The 19,073-nt window shown below is 46.3% G+C and overlaps 1 protein-coding gene across 3 annotated transcripts in view; it reads right to left on the reverse strand.

The window, feature by feature from the left end:
* The window catches only part of DYNLT2B (dynein light chain Tctex-type 2B), a 32,716-nt gene extending 13,703 nt beyond the window's left edge, over positions 1-19,013 (reverse strand). For all 3 annotated transcript variants that reach the window (XM_024355248.2, XM_024355247.2, XM_024355246.2), the window contains exons 1-3: positions 18,883-19,013; positions 11,142-11,275; positions 2,024-2,093 (exon numbers count right to left, since the gene is read on the reverse strand). In XM_024355248.2, coding sequence (XP_024211016.2) covers positions 2,024-2,093; positions 11,142-11,275; positions 18,883-18,995 — 317 coding nt within the window. In that variant the 5' untranslated portion in view covers positions 18,996-19,013. The remainder of the gene's footprint in view (positions 1-2,023; positions 2,094-11,141; positions 11,276-18,882) is intronic.
* Positions 19,014-19,073: the final 60 nt, after the last annotated feature.

Genomic DNA, 19,073 nt, shown 5'->3' on the forward strand with positions numbered 1-19,073 from the left:
CCAGGCTGGAGTACAGTGGCACAATCACGGCTTACTGCAGTCTCAACCTTCCTGGGCTCAAGAGGTCCTCCCACCTCAGTCTCTCAAGTAGCTGGGACCACAGGCGTGTGCCACCATGCCCGGCTAATTTTTGTATTTTTTTGTAGAGACAGAGTTTTGCTGTGTTGCCCAGGCTGGTCTGGAACTCCTGGGCTCAAGTGATCCTCCTGCCTCAGCTTCCCAAAGTGCTGGGATTACAGGTGTGAGCCACCACGCCCGGCCCTGATGGGAAACTTTATAATAGATGGATCCATCTGACAATATCTGAACTCCATGATCAACCTTAACAAAGCAAAAAGAGATGACCAGCTATTTTGTACCTTCTCAGAAGATGCAATAGGATGTATAGAAAACAGTCTTTCCCCAACCTCAAACCTATGGCTAATTAAGACTAGATCTAACTACTTATTTTCAAGAAGTACAGGAAATAGCAGACATATTAAACAATACCATAGGTATATAATCAGCAACTGCCAGAATATAGGAAACTCTACAGGACAAACAAACCAATTTCTTCAACAAATAAATGGCAGGAAAAAATAAATAAATAAATAACTGACTGGGCACAGTGGCTCACGCCTGCAATCCCAGCACTTTGGGAGGCCAAGGTGGGTGGATCACCTGAGGTCAGGAGTTCGAGACCAACCTGGCCAACATGGTGAAACCCCATCTCTACTAAAAATACAAAAATTACCTGGGCGTGGTGGTGAGCGCCTGTAATCCCAGCTACTCAGGAGGCTGAGGCAGGAGAATCACTTGAACCCGGCAGGCAGAGGTTGCAGTGAGCCGAGATCATGCCACTGCACTCCGGCCTGGGTGAGGAAGCAAGACTGTCATAAAAATAAAATCAAATGGCAGGATTAAAAGAGGAAAGAGAGAAATGAGGCAGCAAAAATGACACATTGAAGTAAATTTAAAGCCAGATGCTGTGGTGTGCACCTATAGTCCCAGCTACCTGGCAGGCTGAGGTGGGAGGATCACTTGAGCCCAGGAGTTCTAGTCTGTAGTGTGTTATGATCACATCTGTGAATAGCCACTGCACTCCAGCCTGGGCAAGATAGCAAGATCTTACGTCTTAAAAAAAAATCCTAATTTACATATTAACCAAATGCAATGTGTGGACCTTGTTTGAATCTTAATTTGAAAAAATTGTAAAAAGAAAATAATAGGTCTGGCATGGTGGTTCAAACCTGTAAGTCCACCACTTTAGGAGGCCAAGGCTGGTGAATTGCCTGAGCCCAGGAGTTTAAGACCAGACTGGCCAAAAGAGTGTGACCCATCTCTGCAAAAAAAAAAAAAAAAAAAGAAAGAAAGAAAATTAGCCAGGTGTGGTGGTGCACACCTGCAGTCCCAGCTACTCAGGAGGCTGAGGCAGGAGGATCACTTGAGCCCAGGAGGCCAAGGCTGCAGTGAGTTGTGATAGTGCCATTGCACACCAACCTGGGTGACAAAATGAGACCCTGTCTCTTTAAACAAAAAAAAAGAAAGAAAACACATACATACATATATGAGGCATATCTGAACAATAACAGCATATTTTATGATATTAAGGACTGACAATATTTTAGAGATAATAAAGATATTTTATTTATTTATTTTTGAGACAGAGTCTTGCTCTGTCACCCAGGCTGGAGTGCAATGACACGATCTTGGCTCACTGCAACCTCCACCTCCTGCGTTCAAGTGATTCTCCTGCCTCAGCCTCCTGAGTAGCTGGGACTACAGGCGCACGCCATCACACCCGGCTAATTTTTGTATTTTTAGTAGAGACGGGGTTTCACCATGTTGGCCAGGCTGGTCTTAAACTCCTGACCTCAGGTGATCCACCCGCCTCAGCCTCCCAAAGTGCTGAGATTACAGGTGTGACCCATCACACCCAGCCCCTCTCACTCTTGTAAAGGCACTCTTCCTGAATTGTCCAAAGGACAGATACCTCATAAGAAATATAGATGACTAAAACAAGAAGGAAAATCCAGCTACTCACAATACTCCTTCACCTCTTTGTTCTCCAATCACTACTTGCACCACCATTTTGTATCGGTCAAATCCCATTTCTAGAAAGAAAAAATAAGGTTATTTATAAGCAAATATGTAGTAAAATTACTTATTGAAGACAAATTTGCCCAGAAATGGACATAAACATTCAATCCACAAGTACTTAATGAATATGGTGGTAAGCTTGGGGGTCAGGAGGACGTGAAGACAGATCCTAACTATAACTCAGCAAGTGTATAACCTCAGAAAGTAATTTAACTTTTCAGTTTAAGTCTCCCTTATTAAACAGGAATATCAGTACCTACCTCCCAAGGTTGTTATAAGGTTAGGTAAGATATAGTAGTATCTTTTTTTTGTTTTGTTTTTGAGATGGATTCTCACTCTGTTGCCCAGGCTGGAGTGCAGTGGCACGATCTCAGCTCACCGCAACCTCTGCCTCCAGGGTTCAAGTGATTCTCCTACCTCAGCCTCCTCAGTAGCTGGGACTACAGGTATGCATCACCACACCTGGCTAATTTTTGTATTTTTAGTAGAAAAGGCGTTTCATCATGTTGCCCAGGCTGGTCTCGAACTCCTGACCTCAGGTGATCCACTCACCTTGGCCTCCCAAAGTGCTGGGATTACAGGCGTGAGCCACCGCGCCCGGTCAGATATAGTAATATCTAAAGCATCTAAACAGTGCTGTTAAATACTAGTCCTTCAATAAACCTTAGCTTCCTTCCTTTTTCCCCTACTATAAGTCAGCTAGTGAGCTGAACCTTCAAGATAGAGAAATAAATAAGACGTTTTTCTTGCCTTAAAGAACTCACAGTAATAAAGAACTCAAAGGAAAACAGAAAAATAGGCCGGGCACGGTGGCTCACGCCTGTAATCCCAGCACTCTCAGAGGGTGAGGCCAGTGGATCACCTGAGGTCAGGAGTTTGAGACAAGCCTGGCCAACATGGTTAAGCCCCGTCTCTACTAAAAAATATAAAAATTAGCCAGGCATGGTGGCAGATCCCTGTAACCCCAGCTACTCGGGAGGCTGAGGCAGGAGAATTGCTTGAACCTGGGAGGCGGAGGTTGCAGTGAGCTGAGATCGCACCATTGCACACTAGCCTGGGTGACAAGAGCAAAACTCCATCTCGAAAAAAAAAAAAAAAAGAAAATAGAAAAATAAATTGAGTATGCTTATAATTCAAGGAGTGGCATGTATGATGTACATCAGGAACACAGAGCCAGTGGGGGCAGTTCCTCTGTCTGGGCAGTGGCAAGAAATCACTGGAAAAGACTTCTTGGAAGATGTGGCCGACCAATAAACTGAGTCTTGAGGGCTGAGTAAGAGGGGACCAGGTCAGCCCCATCTCCCCACACGTCCGAGAACGAGGGGCATGTGCACAGCAGGAGAGCATGGGATCTCCAAGAAACTGTAAGCTGTTCAGTAAGACAGACAAGAAAAAAAATGAAGATTCCAGAGCAAAACGAGGTGATCCAGCACCATTTAGCTGTTTACTCCAGAAACTACGTCGCTAAAGCAGCAAAATCCTGAAAATTCTCACTAACACCAAGTCTGAAGAGAAAAAAATGGAATGGGCATTTTTGAATCTTTCTACTTTTTTGACCAAGGAATAGTGGAAAGAGTTTTAAAAAAACAAAAGAAGTGAAATAAGCGAAGCTGAAACAGAGCCAGCTCTCTCTGATGAACGTGCAGGTTCCAAGATTACACTGTAAACGGGACAATCTGAAGACTACAGGCAATCTCCCATGTGGGGCATGAACCTGATTCAGAGTGTGTAAAGACAGAGTCCAAGTTATTTTTAAAAAACACTGCACACAACTCAGCTGAGCTTCCTCCTTTCTCTAACCAATCCCAAATTATACAGAAATGTGTCTAGAATAATAAATACTCAGCCCTTAAATCACAGTTCTGAGGGGAAAATAAAATAGTCTCAGATATGGTGGGGAGGGGAACTTAAAAAAAAACCCACACCATATCAGAGCAATTAAAAATCCCCCACATCATATCAGAGCAATTAAAAATCCCCTACATCATATCAGAGCAATTAAAAATCCCCTACATTATATCAGAGCAATTATGATGTATGGGCACAACAAAATGAAATGCAGCCAAATGGCAATAAACAAAGATGCAATAGCAAAAACAAGAGTAACAAAGAACAACAAAGCTTCTGCTGGGTGCCATGGCTCATGCCTGTAATCCCAGCAATTTTGGAGGCTGAGGCGGGAGGATCTCTTAAGGCCAGAAGTTCAAGACCAGCCTAGGCAGCATGACAAGACCACCATCTCCACAAAACATTTTTTTTTTTTTTTTCTTGAGATGGAGTTTCACTCTTGTTGCCCAGGCTGAAGTGCAATGGCGTGATCTCAGCTCACCACAAACTCTGCCTCCTGGGTTCAAGCAATCTTCCTGCCTCAGACTCCCGAGTAGCTGGGATTACAGGCATGAACCACCACACTTGGCTACTTTTGTATTTTTAGTAGAGATGGGGTTTCTCCATGTTGGTCAGGTTGTTCTCGAACTCCTGACCTCAGGTGATCCATCTGCCTCGGCCTCCCAAAGTGCTGGGATTACAGACGTGAGCCACCACACCTGGTCCACAAAACAATTTTTCAAAAAATATTGAAGAAAAGAAAGAAACTTCCAGTGGAAGGAAGGAAGAAGGAAGGAAAGAAGGAAGGAAGGAGCTGTGTAAGAGAAAAACTTTGGCTGGGCATGGTGGCCCACACCTGTAATCCCACTTTGGGAGGCTGAGGCGGGTGGATCACTTGAGGTGAGGAGTTTGAGACCAGCCTGACCAACATGGAGAAATCCCATCTCTACTAAAAATACATTAGCAGGGCGTGGTGGTGCACGCCTCTAATCCCAGCTACTTGGGAGGCTGAGCAGGAGAATCGCTTGAACCTGGGAGGTGGAGGTTAAGGTGAGCCAAGATTGCGCCATTGCACTCCAGCTTGTGCAACAAGACCGAAACTCAGTCCAAAAAGAAAAGAAAGAAAAAAATCAACCTAGGAAGTAATACAAATCAAGGAACGAACAGTTATTCCTCACAATTAATTCATAATACTAGAACAATGTAAGCTTATAAACTCAATGAAATAAGTACTCAATCAGGTTATCAAATTTTTTAATTTTTTTTTTGGAGACAGAGTTTCGCTCTTCTGCCCAGGGTGGAGTGCAATGGCGAGATCTAGGCTCACTGCAACCTCCACCTCCCAGATACAAGCGATTCTCATGCTTCAGCCTCCCAAGTAGTTGGGATTATAGGCATGCGCCATCACGCTTGGCTAATTTTTTTTTTTTTTTTGCATTTTTAGTAGAGAAGGGATTTCACCATCTTGGTCAGGCTGGTCTCGAACTCCTGACCTCAGGTGATCCACCTACCTCGGCCTCCCAAAGTGCTGGGATTACAGGCGTGAGCCACCGCACCTGGCCAGGTTATGATTTTGTTTGATTTGGTTTGGTTTTTTGAGAGGGAATCTCGCTCTGTCGCTCAGGCTGGAGTGCAGTGGGATGATCTCAGCTCACTGCAACCTCCGCCTCCTGGGTTCAAGCGATTCTCCCACCTGAGCCTTCTGAGTAGCTGGGATTACAGGCGCGCACCACCATGCCTGGCTAAATTTTATATTTTAGTAGAGACATGGTTTCACCATGTTGCCCAGGCTGGTCTGGAACTCCTGACCTCAAGTGATCCACCTGCTTCTGCCTCCCAAAGTTCTGGGATTACAGGCGTGAGCCACCTCACCTGGCCTGTTTTGTTTTGTTTTTGTTTTTTTGGAGATAGGGTCTCCCTCTGTCACCCAGGCTGGAATGCAGTGGCGCGATCTCGGCTCACTGCAACCTCCGCCTTCTGGGTTCAAGTGATTCTCCTGCCTCAGCCTCCCAAGTAGCTGGAACTATAGGCGTGCACCACCACGCCTGGTTAATTCTTTGTATTTCAGTAGAGACGAGGTTTCACCATGTTGCCCAGGGTGGTCATGAACTCCTGAGCTCAGGCAATCCACCCGCCTCGGCCTCCCAAAGTGCTGGGATTACAGGTGTGAGCCACGGCACCCGGCCTCAATCAGGTTATTAAGCAACATAAAGAGATGAAAAGAAAGACCACGGCCCTAGGGAACAAACAGAATACCCAGAAAAGATCATTCCAGAACTAATAAATTCAAAATGGCAAGAAAAAAGACACAAATGAAAACAATTACTGGTTTAAGAAAATCACAAGTAAATGGCAATAAAAAAGGAAGAAGCCTGGGCAAAATGGCAAAACCCCGTCTCTACAAAAAATACAAAAATTAGCCGGGTGTGGTGGCAGGTGCCTGTAGTCCCAGCTACTTGGGAGGCGGAGATGGGAGGATTGCTTGAGGCTGCAGTGAGCCAAGACTGCGCCACTGCATTCCAGCCTGGCCGACAGAGTGAGACCCTGTCTCAAAAAAAAAAAAAGAAGAAAAAAGAAATTATGGCAAAGAAAAACTAATAAATATAGAAGACAAAGATGGCTCAACATAACAATATTTGGTGTCCTGAAGAAAAGGAAGTAACGAATGGAATAGGAAACATATTCAGAGATATAAGGAAATTTCCTTTATATGGAAAGAATAAAGTCTGCAGATTGAAAGCTATAAAATGCTCATTAGAAAGTCAGAATCTTTAGAAAAGCTACTGGGCATAAAGGTGAAGATGAGGATTATTTATTTTATTTATTTATTTTTTTTGAGACAGAGTCTCGCTCTGTTGCCCAGGCTGGAGTGCACTGGCACGATCCCAGCTCACTGCAACCTCCTTCACCCCCCAGGTTCAAGCAATTCTCCTGTCTCAGCCTCCCAAGAAATCCCAGCACTTTGGGAGGCCGAGACGGGTGGGTCACCTGAGGTCAGGAGTTTGGGACTAGCAAGCCCGGCTAATTTTTGTTTTGTTTTTTTGAGACAGAGTTTCGCCCTTGTTGGCCAGGCTTGAGTGCAATGGTGCAATCTTGCCTCACTGCAACCTCTGCCTCCTGGGTTCAAGCTATTCTCCTGTCTCAGCCTGGGATTACAGGCATGCGCCACCACGCCTGGCTAATTTTGTATCTTTAGTAGAGACAGGGTTTCTCCATGTTGGTCAGGCTGGTTTCGAACTCACAACCTCAAGTGATCCGCCCGCCTCCGCCTCCCTAAGTGCTGGGATTACAGGCGTGAGCCACCATGCCCAGCCCCTAAATTTTGTATTTTTAGTAGAGACGGGGTTTCACCATATTGTTCAGGGTGGTCTCAAACTCCTGACCTCAGGTAACCCACCTGTCTTGGCCTCCCAAAGTGCTGGGAATACAGGCATAAGCCACCACGTCCAGCCAAAGGTGAGGATTCCTTAAGCAGAGAACATCAAGCTGGGCTCAGATTTCTTGACAACAAGTTACCATTGAATGTCAGAGGGCAATGAAGCACAAGGGTCAAGAAAATAAATTATTACCTCAAATATATGTATATTCTACTTTTGGGGGTGGAGGGGCGGGGGAATGGAGTCTCGCTCTGTCGCCCAGGCTGGAGTGCAGTGGCACTATCTCGGCTCACTGCAGACTCTGCCTCCTGGGTTCAAGTGATTGTCCTGCCTCAGCCTCCCAAGTAGCTGGGATTACAGATGCCCACTACCATGCCCGGCTAATTTTGGTATTTTTCGTAGAGACGGGGTTTCACCATGTTGGCAAGGCTGGTCTCAAACTCCTGACCTCGGGTGATCCACCCGGCTCCGCCTCCCACAGTGCCGGGATTGCAGGCGTGAGCCACCGTGCCTGGCCCATAGTATATTCTACTTTAAAGGCAAAAGGCAGGCATTCTCAAACACAAAAGAATCCAGGGAATACGGCATTTCTGAGTCCTTTCTGAAAACAACTTACAACAAAATCTCATCATCTAGGAGTGGAAATAAGGAACTCTTCCCAGCTAATTGAGAGGCTGAGGCAGGAGAATCGCTTGAGCCCGGGAGGTTGAGGCTGCAGTGATCTGAAATCACACCACTGCACTCCAGCCTGGGTGACGAAGACCCTGTCTCAAAAAAAGAAAAGAAATAAGGAACTCAACAATGAAAATGACATGGTCAAGGAACTAAACAGGAGGCAACTGATCCAGTTACAGAATGAATATGACATGACTATGGGAAACAGGTCTACAATATCCCATTGTCATTTGTCCATGTATATGGACATGTAGAAGTCTGTTGTAATGTTTGCCTAGTATTAATGATTTTTTTTTTTTTTGAGACAGAGTCTCACTCTGTTGCCCAGGTTGCAGCACAGTGGCGTAATCTTGGCTCACTGCAATCTCCGTCCCTGGGCTCAGGTGATCCTCCCGCCTCAGCCACCCGAATAGCTGGGACTACAGATGCACACCACCAGCCCGGCTAATTTTTGTATTTTTCTAAGAGACAGGGTTTTGCCATGTTGGCCAGGATGGTCTCGAACTCCTGGGCTCAAGAGATCCGCCCGCCTCGGCCTCCAAAAGTGCTGGAATTACAGGCGTGAGCCACTGTGCCCGGCCAATATTAATGATTGTTTATTGGTGGTGGCATTCAGGTGATTTTTCTCATTTTATTTTTCTAGTGTTTAAATTTTGTATAATGAATGTGTACCATTTTTTACAAAAAATCTTAACGATGAACCTCCATTAAAAAGTCTAAAAACAAAAATGCTAATATACTAACAGCAGTTAATTCTGGGTGATGGAAATACACAGGATTGCTATTCTTTGTACTTTTCTGTATTTTTTAATTTCTTAAACTAAAAAATTCAGAAAAAAACAATAAACACAAATATTAAATAGTAACTGCCTTTGGTTAATATTTTAAAACTTTAAGGGGCCAGGCACAGTGGCTCACGCCTGTAATTCCACCACTTTGGGAGGCCGAGGCGGACGGATCACCTGAGGTCAGGAGTTCGAGATCAGCCTGACCAACATGGAGAAACCCCGTCTCTACTGAAAACACAAAAATTAGCCGGGTGTGGTGGCACATGCCTGTAATCCCAGCTACTCAGGAGGCTGAGGCAGGAGAATCGCTTGAACTCAGGAGGCAGAGATTGCAGTGAGCCAAGATCATGCCATTGGACTCCAGCCTGGGCAACAACAGCAAAACTCCATCTCAAAAAAAAACCTTATGGATACTTTTTTGTATTGTCTAGGTTTATTACAATGAGCATGTATTACTTTTATGAAGATATTCCTTCTCTTCAAAAAATGATGTCTTCTAAGAAGAGCAGATGGAAATAGGCCGGGCGCCGTGGCTCACACCTGTAATCCCAGCACGTTGGGAGGCCGAGGCTTGCGGATCTCTTGAGGGTCAGGAGTTCAAGACAAAATTAGCCACGTGTGGTGGCGCATGCTTGAAATTCCAGCTGCTTGGGAGGCTGAGGCGGGAGGATCACTTGAGCCCAGGAGGAGGAGGTTGCAGTGAGCTGAGATCACACCACTGCACTCCAGCCTGGGAAACAGAGCGAGACTCTGTCTCAAAAAAAAAAAAAAAAAAAAAAAAAGAACTTTTCAGATCAGATGGTATAACATTATTAACAAAAGAGAGAGACCAGGCGCAGTGGCTCACACCTGCAATCCCAGCACTTTGCAAGGCCTAGGTGGGAGAATCACTTGAGGCCAGGAGCTCAAGATCAGCCAGGGCAACATGGCAAGACACCATCTCTACAGAAAAATTTAAAAATTAAAAACTTAGCCAAGCACGGTGGCACAAGCCTGTAGACCCAGCTACTTGGGAGGCTGAGATGGGAGGATCGCTTGAGCCAGGAGGTCAAGGCTGCAGTGAGCCATGTTCACACCACTGCACTCCACCCTGGACAAAACAGCAAGACCCTATTTCAAAAACAAAACAAAACAAAAAAAAACAAAACAATCAGAGAGACAGAGAACAGGGTAGGAAAAGCACAAAATATGCTCTACAGATGTAGTTTGGTAGGGGTCGAGGGTTGAGTAAGGGAAGTAGCTAAGGATTAGGGAGGAGAGATGGACTGCAGGTACTAAATGCCAGGCTGAGGACTTGACAGCTTGGGGGAAGAAACAACCAAGAAATACAGGGGAAAGGAGTCCCTGTACTTTCTGGCCTTTCTGAATACTAAGATTTTTTGGACAGTGTTTTATTTCACATCTTCACTCTTTTCCCCCATCTGCAAAAACTTACATGAGTAAAAGTCACCAAATAATTAGAGAAGACAAGACACTAAAGAAAAAGTTGTCTTTAATAGAATCCACAGCTAACATTCTATTTATGTTTTTTTTAATAGAGATGTTTTATTTTTTTATTTTGCTTTTTTTTTTTTTTTGAGACAGAGTCTCACTCTGTCACCCAGGCTGGAGTGCAGTGACGCGATCTCAGCTCACTGCAACCTCCACCTCCTGGGTTCAAGTGATTCTCCTGCCTCAGCCTCCCAAGCAGCTGGGACTGCAGGCGTGTGCCACCACACCCAGCTATTTTTTGTATTTTTAGTAGAGACAGGGTTTCATCGTGTTAGCCAGGATGGTCTCGATCTCCTGACCTCGTGATCCACCCGCCTCGGCCTCCCAAAGTGCTGGGATTACAGGCGTGAGCCACTGCGTCCGGCCTTTATTTTGCTTTTTAATACACATGAGGTCAGCTGGGCGCGGTGGCTCATGTCTGTAATCCCAGCACCTTGAGAGGCCGAGGCGGGTGGATCACCTGAGGTCAGGAGTTTGAGACCAGCCTGACCAACATGGAGAAACCCCGTCTCTACTAAAAATACAAAATTAGCCAGGCGTGGTGGTGCATGCCTGTAATCCCAGCTACTCAGGAGGCTGAGGCAGAAGAATCACTTGAACCCGGGAGGCGGAGTTTGCAGTGAGCCAAGATCATGCCATTGCACTCCAGCCTGGACAACAAGAGTGAAACTCCATCTCAAAAAAAAAAAAAAATAGACATGAGGCCTCACCATGTTGCCCAGGCTGGTACTGAACTCCAGAGCTCAAGCAATCTTCCTGCCTTGGCATGCTAAAGTGTTGGGATTGTAGGCGTGAGCCACCATACCTGGCCCCAATGTCCTTTGTTTAAAGATGGAGAGGGGGCAAATGGGTAATACTGACTCTGTGAAGAGAATGAGTCATTTCCAGTTATCACCATGATTACCTTTTAATTTATCTTTAATGTTTTCTGATAAATGTTTTGTAAGCTGAGGCATTTCTTCTGGAGAATATTCAGCATTTGCCAGTTCCTCCTTGAGCACAGCATGGATACAGTCTTTAACCACAGAGGGCCTGAACCTGAATGGAACAATTTGTGAACATCCAGTCGGTGACTCCACAACCCCAGCTTACCTTCATACCGCAACTTCTCCCATCTTTTTGTCATTAGTACCACTTAATCCTTCTTTTTCATATTTTTTATTATAAAATATAAACAAATTAAGACAAATCATAGGCCACATGTGTATCTTCAACCTGGACCTGCACTGAACTTCAACACATTCCAACTCATGCCCCATATGAATGTTTATTAGGCAACTCAATACATCCAATAATGAGCTTCTCATACTCCCGTCTCCCCCAAAACAAAATATATACTTGTTGTTAATTTTGTTCTGCACGCTTTCACAAAATAAAATAAAATAAAATAAAATAAAATAATACGGCTGAATGGCATTCTGGGCATTCAGAACCTTTTACCAAGATAACTGAGGGTATCTTTCTCTGTGTTCATTCTACCCAAGGGAAAAATCCTGTATGAAATTTGTATCACTTTTTCTGTGAGTTACCAAGAGAATAAAAATAAACAAAGAAATTTGTATCACATTATAATCAAAATTCCTGTTTTCCATATTTGCCAAGCAAGTATGGGTGTGTGTGTGTGTGTCTCACATTATAATCAAAATTCCTGTTTTCCATATTTGCCAAGCAAATATGGGGGGTGTGTGTGTGTGTGTGTAAAGTTAGTGATCTTACAAACCTAGCTGAGTACCCTCTGCTCTGGCCCGTGAGCCTGACATTTTTTTCAGTGTGTGTGTGTGTGTGTGTGTGTGTGTGTGTGTGTAAAGTTAGTGATCTTACAAACCTAGCTGAGTACCCTCTGCTCTGGCCCGTGAGCCTGACATTTTTTTCAGTGTGTGTGTGTGTGTGTGTGTTGTGTGGTGTGTGTGTGTGTGTGTAAAGTTAGTGATCTTACAAACCTAGCTGAGTACCCTCTGCTCTGGCCCGTGAGCCTGACATTTTTTTCAGTGTGGTGTGGTGTGGTGTGGTGTGGTGTGGTGTGGTGTGGTGTGGTGTGGTGTGTGTGTAAAGTTAGTGATCTTACAAACCTAGCTGAGTACCCTCTGCTCTGGCCCGTGAGCCTGACATTTTTTTCAGTGTGTGTGTGTGTGTGTGTGTGTGTAAAGTTAGTGATCTTACAAACCTAGCTGAGTACCCTCTGCTCTGGCCCGTGAGCCTGACATTTTTTTCAGTGTGTGTGGTGTGTGTGTGTGTGTAAAGTTAGTGATCTTACAAACCTAGCTGAGTACCCTCTGCTCTGGCCCGTGAGCCTGACATTTTTTTCAGTGTGTGTGTGTGTGTGTGTAAAGTTAGTGATCTTACAAACCTGAGTACCCTCTGCTCTGGCCCGTGAGCCTGACATTTCTTTCAGTGTGTGTGGTGTGTGTGTGTGTGTAAAGTTAGTGATCTTACAAACCTAGCTGAGTACCCTCTGCTCTGGCCCGTGAGCCTGACATTTTTTTCAGTGTGTGTGTGTGTGTGTGTGTAAAGTTAGTGATCTTACAAACCTAGCTGAGTACCCTCTGCTCTGGCCCGTGAGCCTGACATTTTTTTCAGTGTGTGTGTGTGTGTGTGTGTAAAGTTAGTGATCTTACAAACCTAGCTGAGTACCCTCTGCTCTGGCCCGTGAGCCTATTTTTTCAGTGTGTGTGTGTGTGTGTGTGTGTGTGTAAAGTTAGTGATCTTACAAACCTAGCTGAGTACCCTCTGCTCTGGCCCGTGAGCCTGACATTTTTTTCAGTGTGTGTGTGTGTTGTGTGGTGTGTGTGGTGTGTGTGTGTGTGTGTGTAAAGTTAGTGATCTTACAAACCTAGCTGAGTACCCTCTGCTCTGGCCCGTGAGCCTGACATTTTTTTCAGTGTGTGTGTGTGTGTGTGTGTAAAGTTAGTGATCTTACAAACCTAGCTGAGTACCCTCTGCTCTGGCCCGTGAGCCTGACATTTTTTTCAGTGTGTGTGGTGTGTGTGTGTGTGTAAAGTTAGTGATCTTACAAACCTAGCTGAGTACCCTCTACTCTGGCCCGTGAGCCTGACATTTTTTTCAGTGTGTGTGTGTGTGTGTGTAAAGTTAGTGATCTTACAAACCTAGCTGAGTACCCTCTGCTCTGGCCCGTGAGCCTGACATTTTTTCAGTGTGTGTGTGTGTGTGTGTGTAAAGTTAGTGATCTTACAAACCTAGCTGAGTACCCTCTGCTCTGGCCCGTGAGCCTGACATTTTTTTCAGTGTGTGTGTGTGTGTGTGTGTGTAAAGTTAGTGATCTTACAAACCTAGCTGAGTACCCTCTGCTCTGGCCCGTGAGCCTGACATTTTTTTCAGTGTGTGTGTGTGTGTGTGTAAAGTTAGTGATCTTACAAACCTAGCTGAGTACCCTCTGCTCTGGCCCGTGAGCCTGACATTTTTTTCTGTGTGTGTGTGTGTAAAGTTAGTGATCTTACAAACCTAGCTGAGTACCCTCTGCTCTGGCCCGTGAGCCTGACATTTTTTTCAGTGTGTGTGTGTGTGTAAAGTTAGTGATCTTACAAACCTAGCTGAGTACCCTCTGCTCTGGCCCGTGAGCCTGACATTTTTTCAGTGTGTGTGTGTGTGTGTGTGTAAAGTTAGTGATCTTACAAACCTAGCTGAGTACCCTCTGCTCTGGCCCGTGAGCCTGACATTTTTTTCAGTGTGTGTGTGTGTGTAAAGTTAGTGATCTTACAAACCTAGCTGAGTACCCTCTGCTCTGGCCCGTGAGCCTGACATTTTTTCAGTGTGTGTGTGTGTGTGTGTGTGTAAAGTTAGTGATCTTACAAACCTAGCTGAGTACCCTCTGCTCTGGCCCGTGAGCCTGACATTTTTTCAGTGTGTGTGTGTGTGTGTAAAGTTAGTGATCTTACAAACCTAGCTGAGTACCCTTTGCTCTGGCCCGTGAGCCTGACATTTTTTTCTATGTGTGTGTTTGTGTGTGTGTGTGTGTGTAAAGTTAGTATCTTACAAACCTAGCTGAGTACCCTCTGCTCTGGCCCGTGAGCCTGACATTTTTTCAGTGTGTGTGTGTGTGTGTGTAAAGTTAGTGATCTTACAAACCTAGCTGAGTACCCTCTGCTCTGGCCCGTGAGCCTGACATTTTTTCAGTGTGTGTGTGTGTGTGTGTAAAGTTAATGATCTTACAAACCTAGCTGAGTACCCTCTGCTCTGGCCCGTGAGCCTGACATTTTTTCAGTGTGTGTGTGTGTGTGTGTGTGTAAAGTTAGTGATCTTACAAACCTAGCTGAGTACCCTCTGCTCTGGCCCGTGAGCCTATTTTTTTCAGTGTGTGTGTGTGTGTGTGTGTGTGTAAAGTTAGTGATCTTACAAACCTAGCTGAGTACCCTCTGCTCTGGCCCGTGAGCCTGACATTTTTTTCAGTGTGTGTGTGTGTTGTGTGGTGTGTGTGGTGTGTGTGTGTGTGTGTGTAAAGTTAGTGATCTTACAAACCTAGCTGAGTACCCTCTGCTCTGGCCCGTGAGCCTGACATTTTTTCAGTGTGTGTGTGTGTGTGTGTGTGTGTAAAGTTAGTGATCTTACAAACCTAGCTGAGTACCCTCTGCTCTGGCCCGTGAGCCTGACATTTTTTTCTGTGTGTGTGTGTGTGTGTGTGTAAAGTTAGTGATCTTACAAACCTAGCTGAGTACCCTCTGCTCTGGCCCGTGAGCCTGACATTTTTTTCAGTGTGTGTGTGTGTGTGTGTAAAGTTAGTGATCTTACAAACCTAGCTGAGTACCCTCTGCTCTGGCCCGTGAGCCTGACATTTTCTTCAGTGTGTGTGTGTGTTGTGTGGGGTGTGTGTGTGTGTGTGTGTAAAGTTAGTGATCTTACAAACCTAGCTGAGTACCCTCTGCTCTGGCCCGTGAGCCTGACATTTTTTCAGTGTGTGTGTGTGTGTGTGTGTGTAAAGTTAGTGATCTTACAAACCTAGCTGAGTACCCTCTGCTCTGGCCCGTGAGCCTGACATTTTTTTCTGTGTGTGTGTGTGTAAAGTTAGTGATCTTACAAACCTAGCTGAGTACCCTCTGCTCTGGCCCGTGAGCCTGACATTTTTTTCAGTGTGTGTGTGTGTGTGTGTAAAGTTAGTGATCTTACAAACCTAGCTGAGTACCCTCTGCTCTGGCCCGTGAGCCTGACATTTTTTTCAGTGTGTGTGTGTGTGTGTAAAGTTAGTGATCTTACAAACCTAGCTGAGTACCCTCTGCTCTGGCCCGTGAGCCTGACATTTTTTTCTGTGTGTGTGTGTGTAAAGTTAGTGATCTTACAAACCTAGCTGAGTACCCTCTGCTCTGGCCCGTGAGCCTGACATTTTTTCAGTGTGTGTGTGTGTGTGTGTGTGTAAAGTTAGTGATCTTACAAACCTAGCTGAGTACCCTCTGCTCTGGCCCGTGAGCCTGACATTTTTTCAGTGTGTGTGTGTGTGTGTAAAGTTAGTGATCTTACAAACCTAGCTGAGTACCCTTTGCTCTGGCCCGTGAGCCTGACATTTTTTTCTATGTGTGTGTTTGTGTGTGTGTGTGTGTGTAAAGTTAGTATCTTACAAACCTAGCTGAGTACCCTCTGCTCTGGCCCGTGAGCCTGACATTTTTTCAGTGTGTGTGTGTGTGTGTGTAAAGTTAGTGATCTTACAAACCTAGCTGAGTACCCTCTGCTCTGGCCCGTGAGCCTGACATTTTTTCAGTGTGTGTGTGTGTGTGTGTGTAAAGTTAATGATCTTACAAACCTAGCTGAGTACCCTCTGCTCTGGCCCGTGAGCCTGACATTTTTTCAGTGTGTGTGTGTGTGTGTGTGTGTGTGTAAAGTTAGTGATCTTACAAACCTAGCTGAGTACCCTCTGCTCTGGCCCGTGAGCCTATTTTTTTCAGTGTGTGTGTGTGTGTGTGTGTGTGTGTAAAGTTAGTGATCTTACAAACCTAGCTGAGTACCCTCTGCTCTGGCCCGTGAGCCTGACATTTTTTTCAGTGTGTGTGTGTGTTGTGTGGTGTGTGTGGTGTGTGTGTGTGTGTGTGTAAAGTTAGTGATCTTACAAACCTAGCTGAGTACCCTCTGCTCTGGCCCGTGAGCCTGACATTTTTTCAGTGTGTGTGTGTGTGTGTGTGTGTGTAAAGTTAGTGATCTTACAAACCTAGCTGAGTAGCCTCTGCTCTGGCCCGTGAGCCTGACATTTTTTTCTGTGTGTGTGTGTGTGTGTGTGTAAAGTTAGTGATCTTACAAACCTAGCTGAGTACCCTCTGCTCTGGCCCGTGAGCCTGACATTTTTTCAGTGTGTGTGTGTGTGTGTGTGTAAAGTTAGTGATCTTACAAACCTAGCTGAGTACCCTCTGCTCTGGCCCGTGAGCCTGACATTTTTTCAGTGTGTGTGTGTGTGTGTGTGTGTGTAAAGTTAGTGATCTTACAAACCTAGCTGAGTACCCTCTGCTCTGGCCCGTGAGCCTATTTTTTTCAGTGTGTGTGTGTGTGTGTGTGTGTAAAGTTAGTGATCTTACAAACCTAGCTGAGTACCCTCTGCTCTGGCCCGTGAGCCTGACATTTTTTTCAGTGTGTGTGTGTGTTGTGTGGTGTGTGTGGTGTGTGTGTGTGTGTGTGTAAAGTTAGTGATCTTACAAACCTAGCTGAGTACCCTCTGCTCTGGCCCGTGAGCGTGACATTTTTTCAGTGTGTGTGTGTGTGTGTGTGTGTAAAGTTAGTGATCTTACAAACCTAGCTGAGTACCCTCTGCTCTGGCCCGTGAGCCTGACATTTTTTTCTGTGTGTGTGTGTGTGTGTGTGTAAAGTTAGTGATCTTACAAACCTAGCTGAGTACCCTCTGCTCTGGCCCGTGAGCCTGACATTTTCTTCAGTGTGTGTGTGTGTTGTGTGGTGTGTGTGTGTGTGTGTGTGTAAAGTTAGTGATCTTACAAACCTAGCTGAGTACCCTCTGCTCTGGCCCGTGAGCCTGACATTTTCTTCAGTGTGTGTGTGTGTTGTGTGGGGTGTGTGTGTGTGTGTGTGTAAAGTTAGTGATCTTACAAACCTAGCTGAGTACCCTCTGCTCTGGCCCGTGAGCCTGACATTTTTTCAGTGTGTGTGTGTGTGTGTGTGTGTGTAAAGTTAGTGATCTTACAAACCTAGCTGAGTACCCTCTGCTCTGGCCCGTGAGCCTATTTTTTTCAGTGTGTGTGTGTGTGTGTGTGTAAAGTTAGTGATCTTACAAACCTAGCTGAGTACCCTCTGCTCTGGCCCGTGAGCCTGACATTTTCTTCAGTGTGTGTGTGTGTGTGTGTGTGTGTAAAGTTAGTGATCTTACAAACCTAGCTGAGTACCCTCTGCTCTGGCCCGTGAGCCTGACATTTTCTTCAGTGTGTGTGTGTGTTGTGTGGTGTGTGTGTGTGTGTGTGTGTAAAGTTAGTGATCTTACAAACCTAGCTGAGTACCCTCTGCTCTGGCCCGTGAGCCTGACATTTTCTTCAGTGTGTGTGTGTGTTGTGTGGTGTGTGTGTGTGTGTGTGTGTGTAAAGTTAGTGATCTTACAAACCTAGCTGAGTACCCTCTGCTCTGGCCCGTGAGCCTGACATTTTCTTCAGTGTGTGTGTGTGTGTGTGTGTGTGTGTGTAAAGTTAGTGATCTTACAAACCTAGCTGAGTACCCTCTGCTCTGGCCCGTGAGCCTGACATTTTCTTCAGTGTGTGTGTGTGTTGTGTGGTGTGTGTGTGTGTGTGTGTGTAAAGTTAGTGATCTTACAAACCTAGCTGAGTACCCTCTGCTCTGGCCCGTGAGCCTGACATTTTCTTCAGTGTGTGTGTGTGTTGTGTGGGGTGTGTGTGTGTGTGTGTGTAAAGTTAGTGATCTTACAAACCTAGCTGAGTACCCTCTGCTCTGGCCCGTGAGCCTATTTTTTTCAGTGTGTGTGTGTGTGTGTGTGTGTAAAGTTAGTGATCTTACAAACCTAGCTGAGTACCCTCTGCTCTGGCCCGTGAGCCTGACATTTTCTTCAGTGTGTGTGTGTGTGTGTGTGTGTGTGTGTGTAAAGTTAGTGATCTTACAAACCTAGCTGAGTACCCTCTGCTCTGGCCCGTGAGCCTATTTTTTTCAGTGTGTGTGTGTGTGTGTGTGTGTAAAGTTAGTGATCTCACAAACCTAGCTGAGTACCCTCTGCTCTGGCCCGTGAGCCTTAATCCTAGCGAGGGCTCGGTGCGGTGCTCTAAGGGCCTCCAGATCCCACCCGGGTAGGACTTTGCACAGATGCAGCTCCCGCGCCGGGAGTGAGCCCATCCTGGCACCCGTGTGCACAGTCACCCTCGAATCACGGCTGAACGGCATCCGACGCGAGTGGCTTCCTGCCTCTATTCTACCCATCTCCTTACTCAGGACGCCATCGCGGGTTTCCCAGGGCCAACCATGCCCGCCGCGCCAGCCTAAGACGCGCCCGGCGCCCAAACACTGAGGAAGCGGGTGGGGTCCCCTGCGGCCCCTGCAGCGGGAGGGGCGCCCGGACGTCACAGCAGGGCCGCCCGCCCGCCTCGCGGCCTCCCGCGGACCCCGCGCGTCCCCCGCGCTCCTTCCGTGGCCCAGGTCCCAGGCGAGCTCCGCCCCTCAGACCGGCGCGCTCGAGGTCGCCCCGCCACACCCCGTCGTCTACCCGCCTCTGCTGGAAAACAGGCCGCAGAATATAGGTGTTCTCGGGCTCCCCTGCGTTCTTCTCAGCCTCAGGCACCCCGTCGCCCACCGAGAAGGACACTCCGATGGACGTGGCCATGCCGGGGCTTCTCGGTCCGGGCGTGGCTCGCGATGAAGGCCTAGCGGGTTGCGGTCGCGGCCGGCAGCAGGGAAAGCG

This window comes from Pan troglodytes, chromosome 2 (assembly GCF_028858775.2).
Source record: "Pan troglodytes isolate AG18354 chromosome 2, NHGRI_mPanTro3-v2.0_pri, whole genome shotgun sequence".
Classification (NCBI taxonomy): domain Eukaryota; kingdom Metazoa; phylum Chordata; class Mammalia; order Primates; family Hominidae; genus Pan; species Pan troglodytes.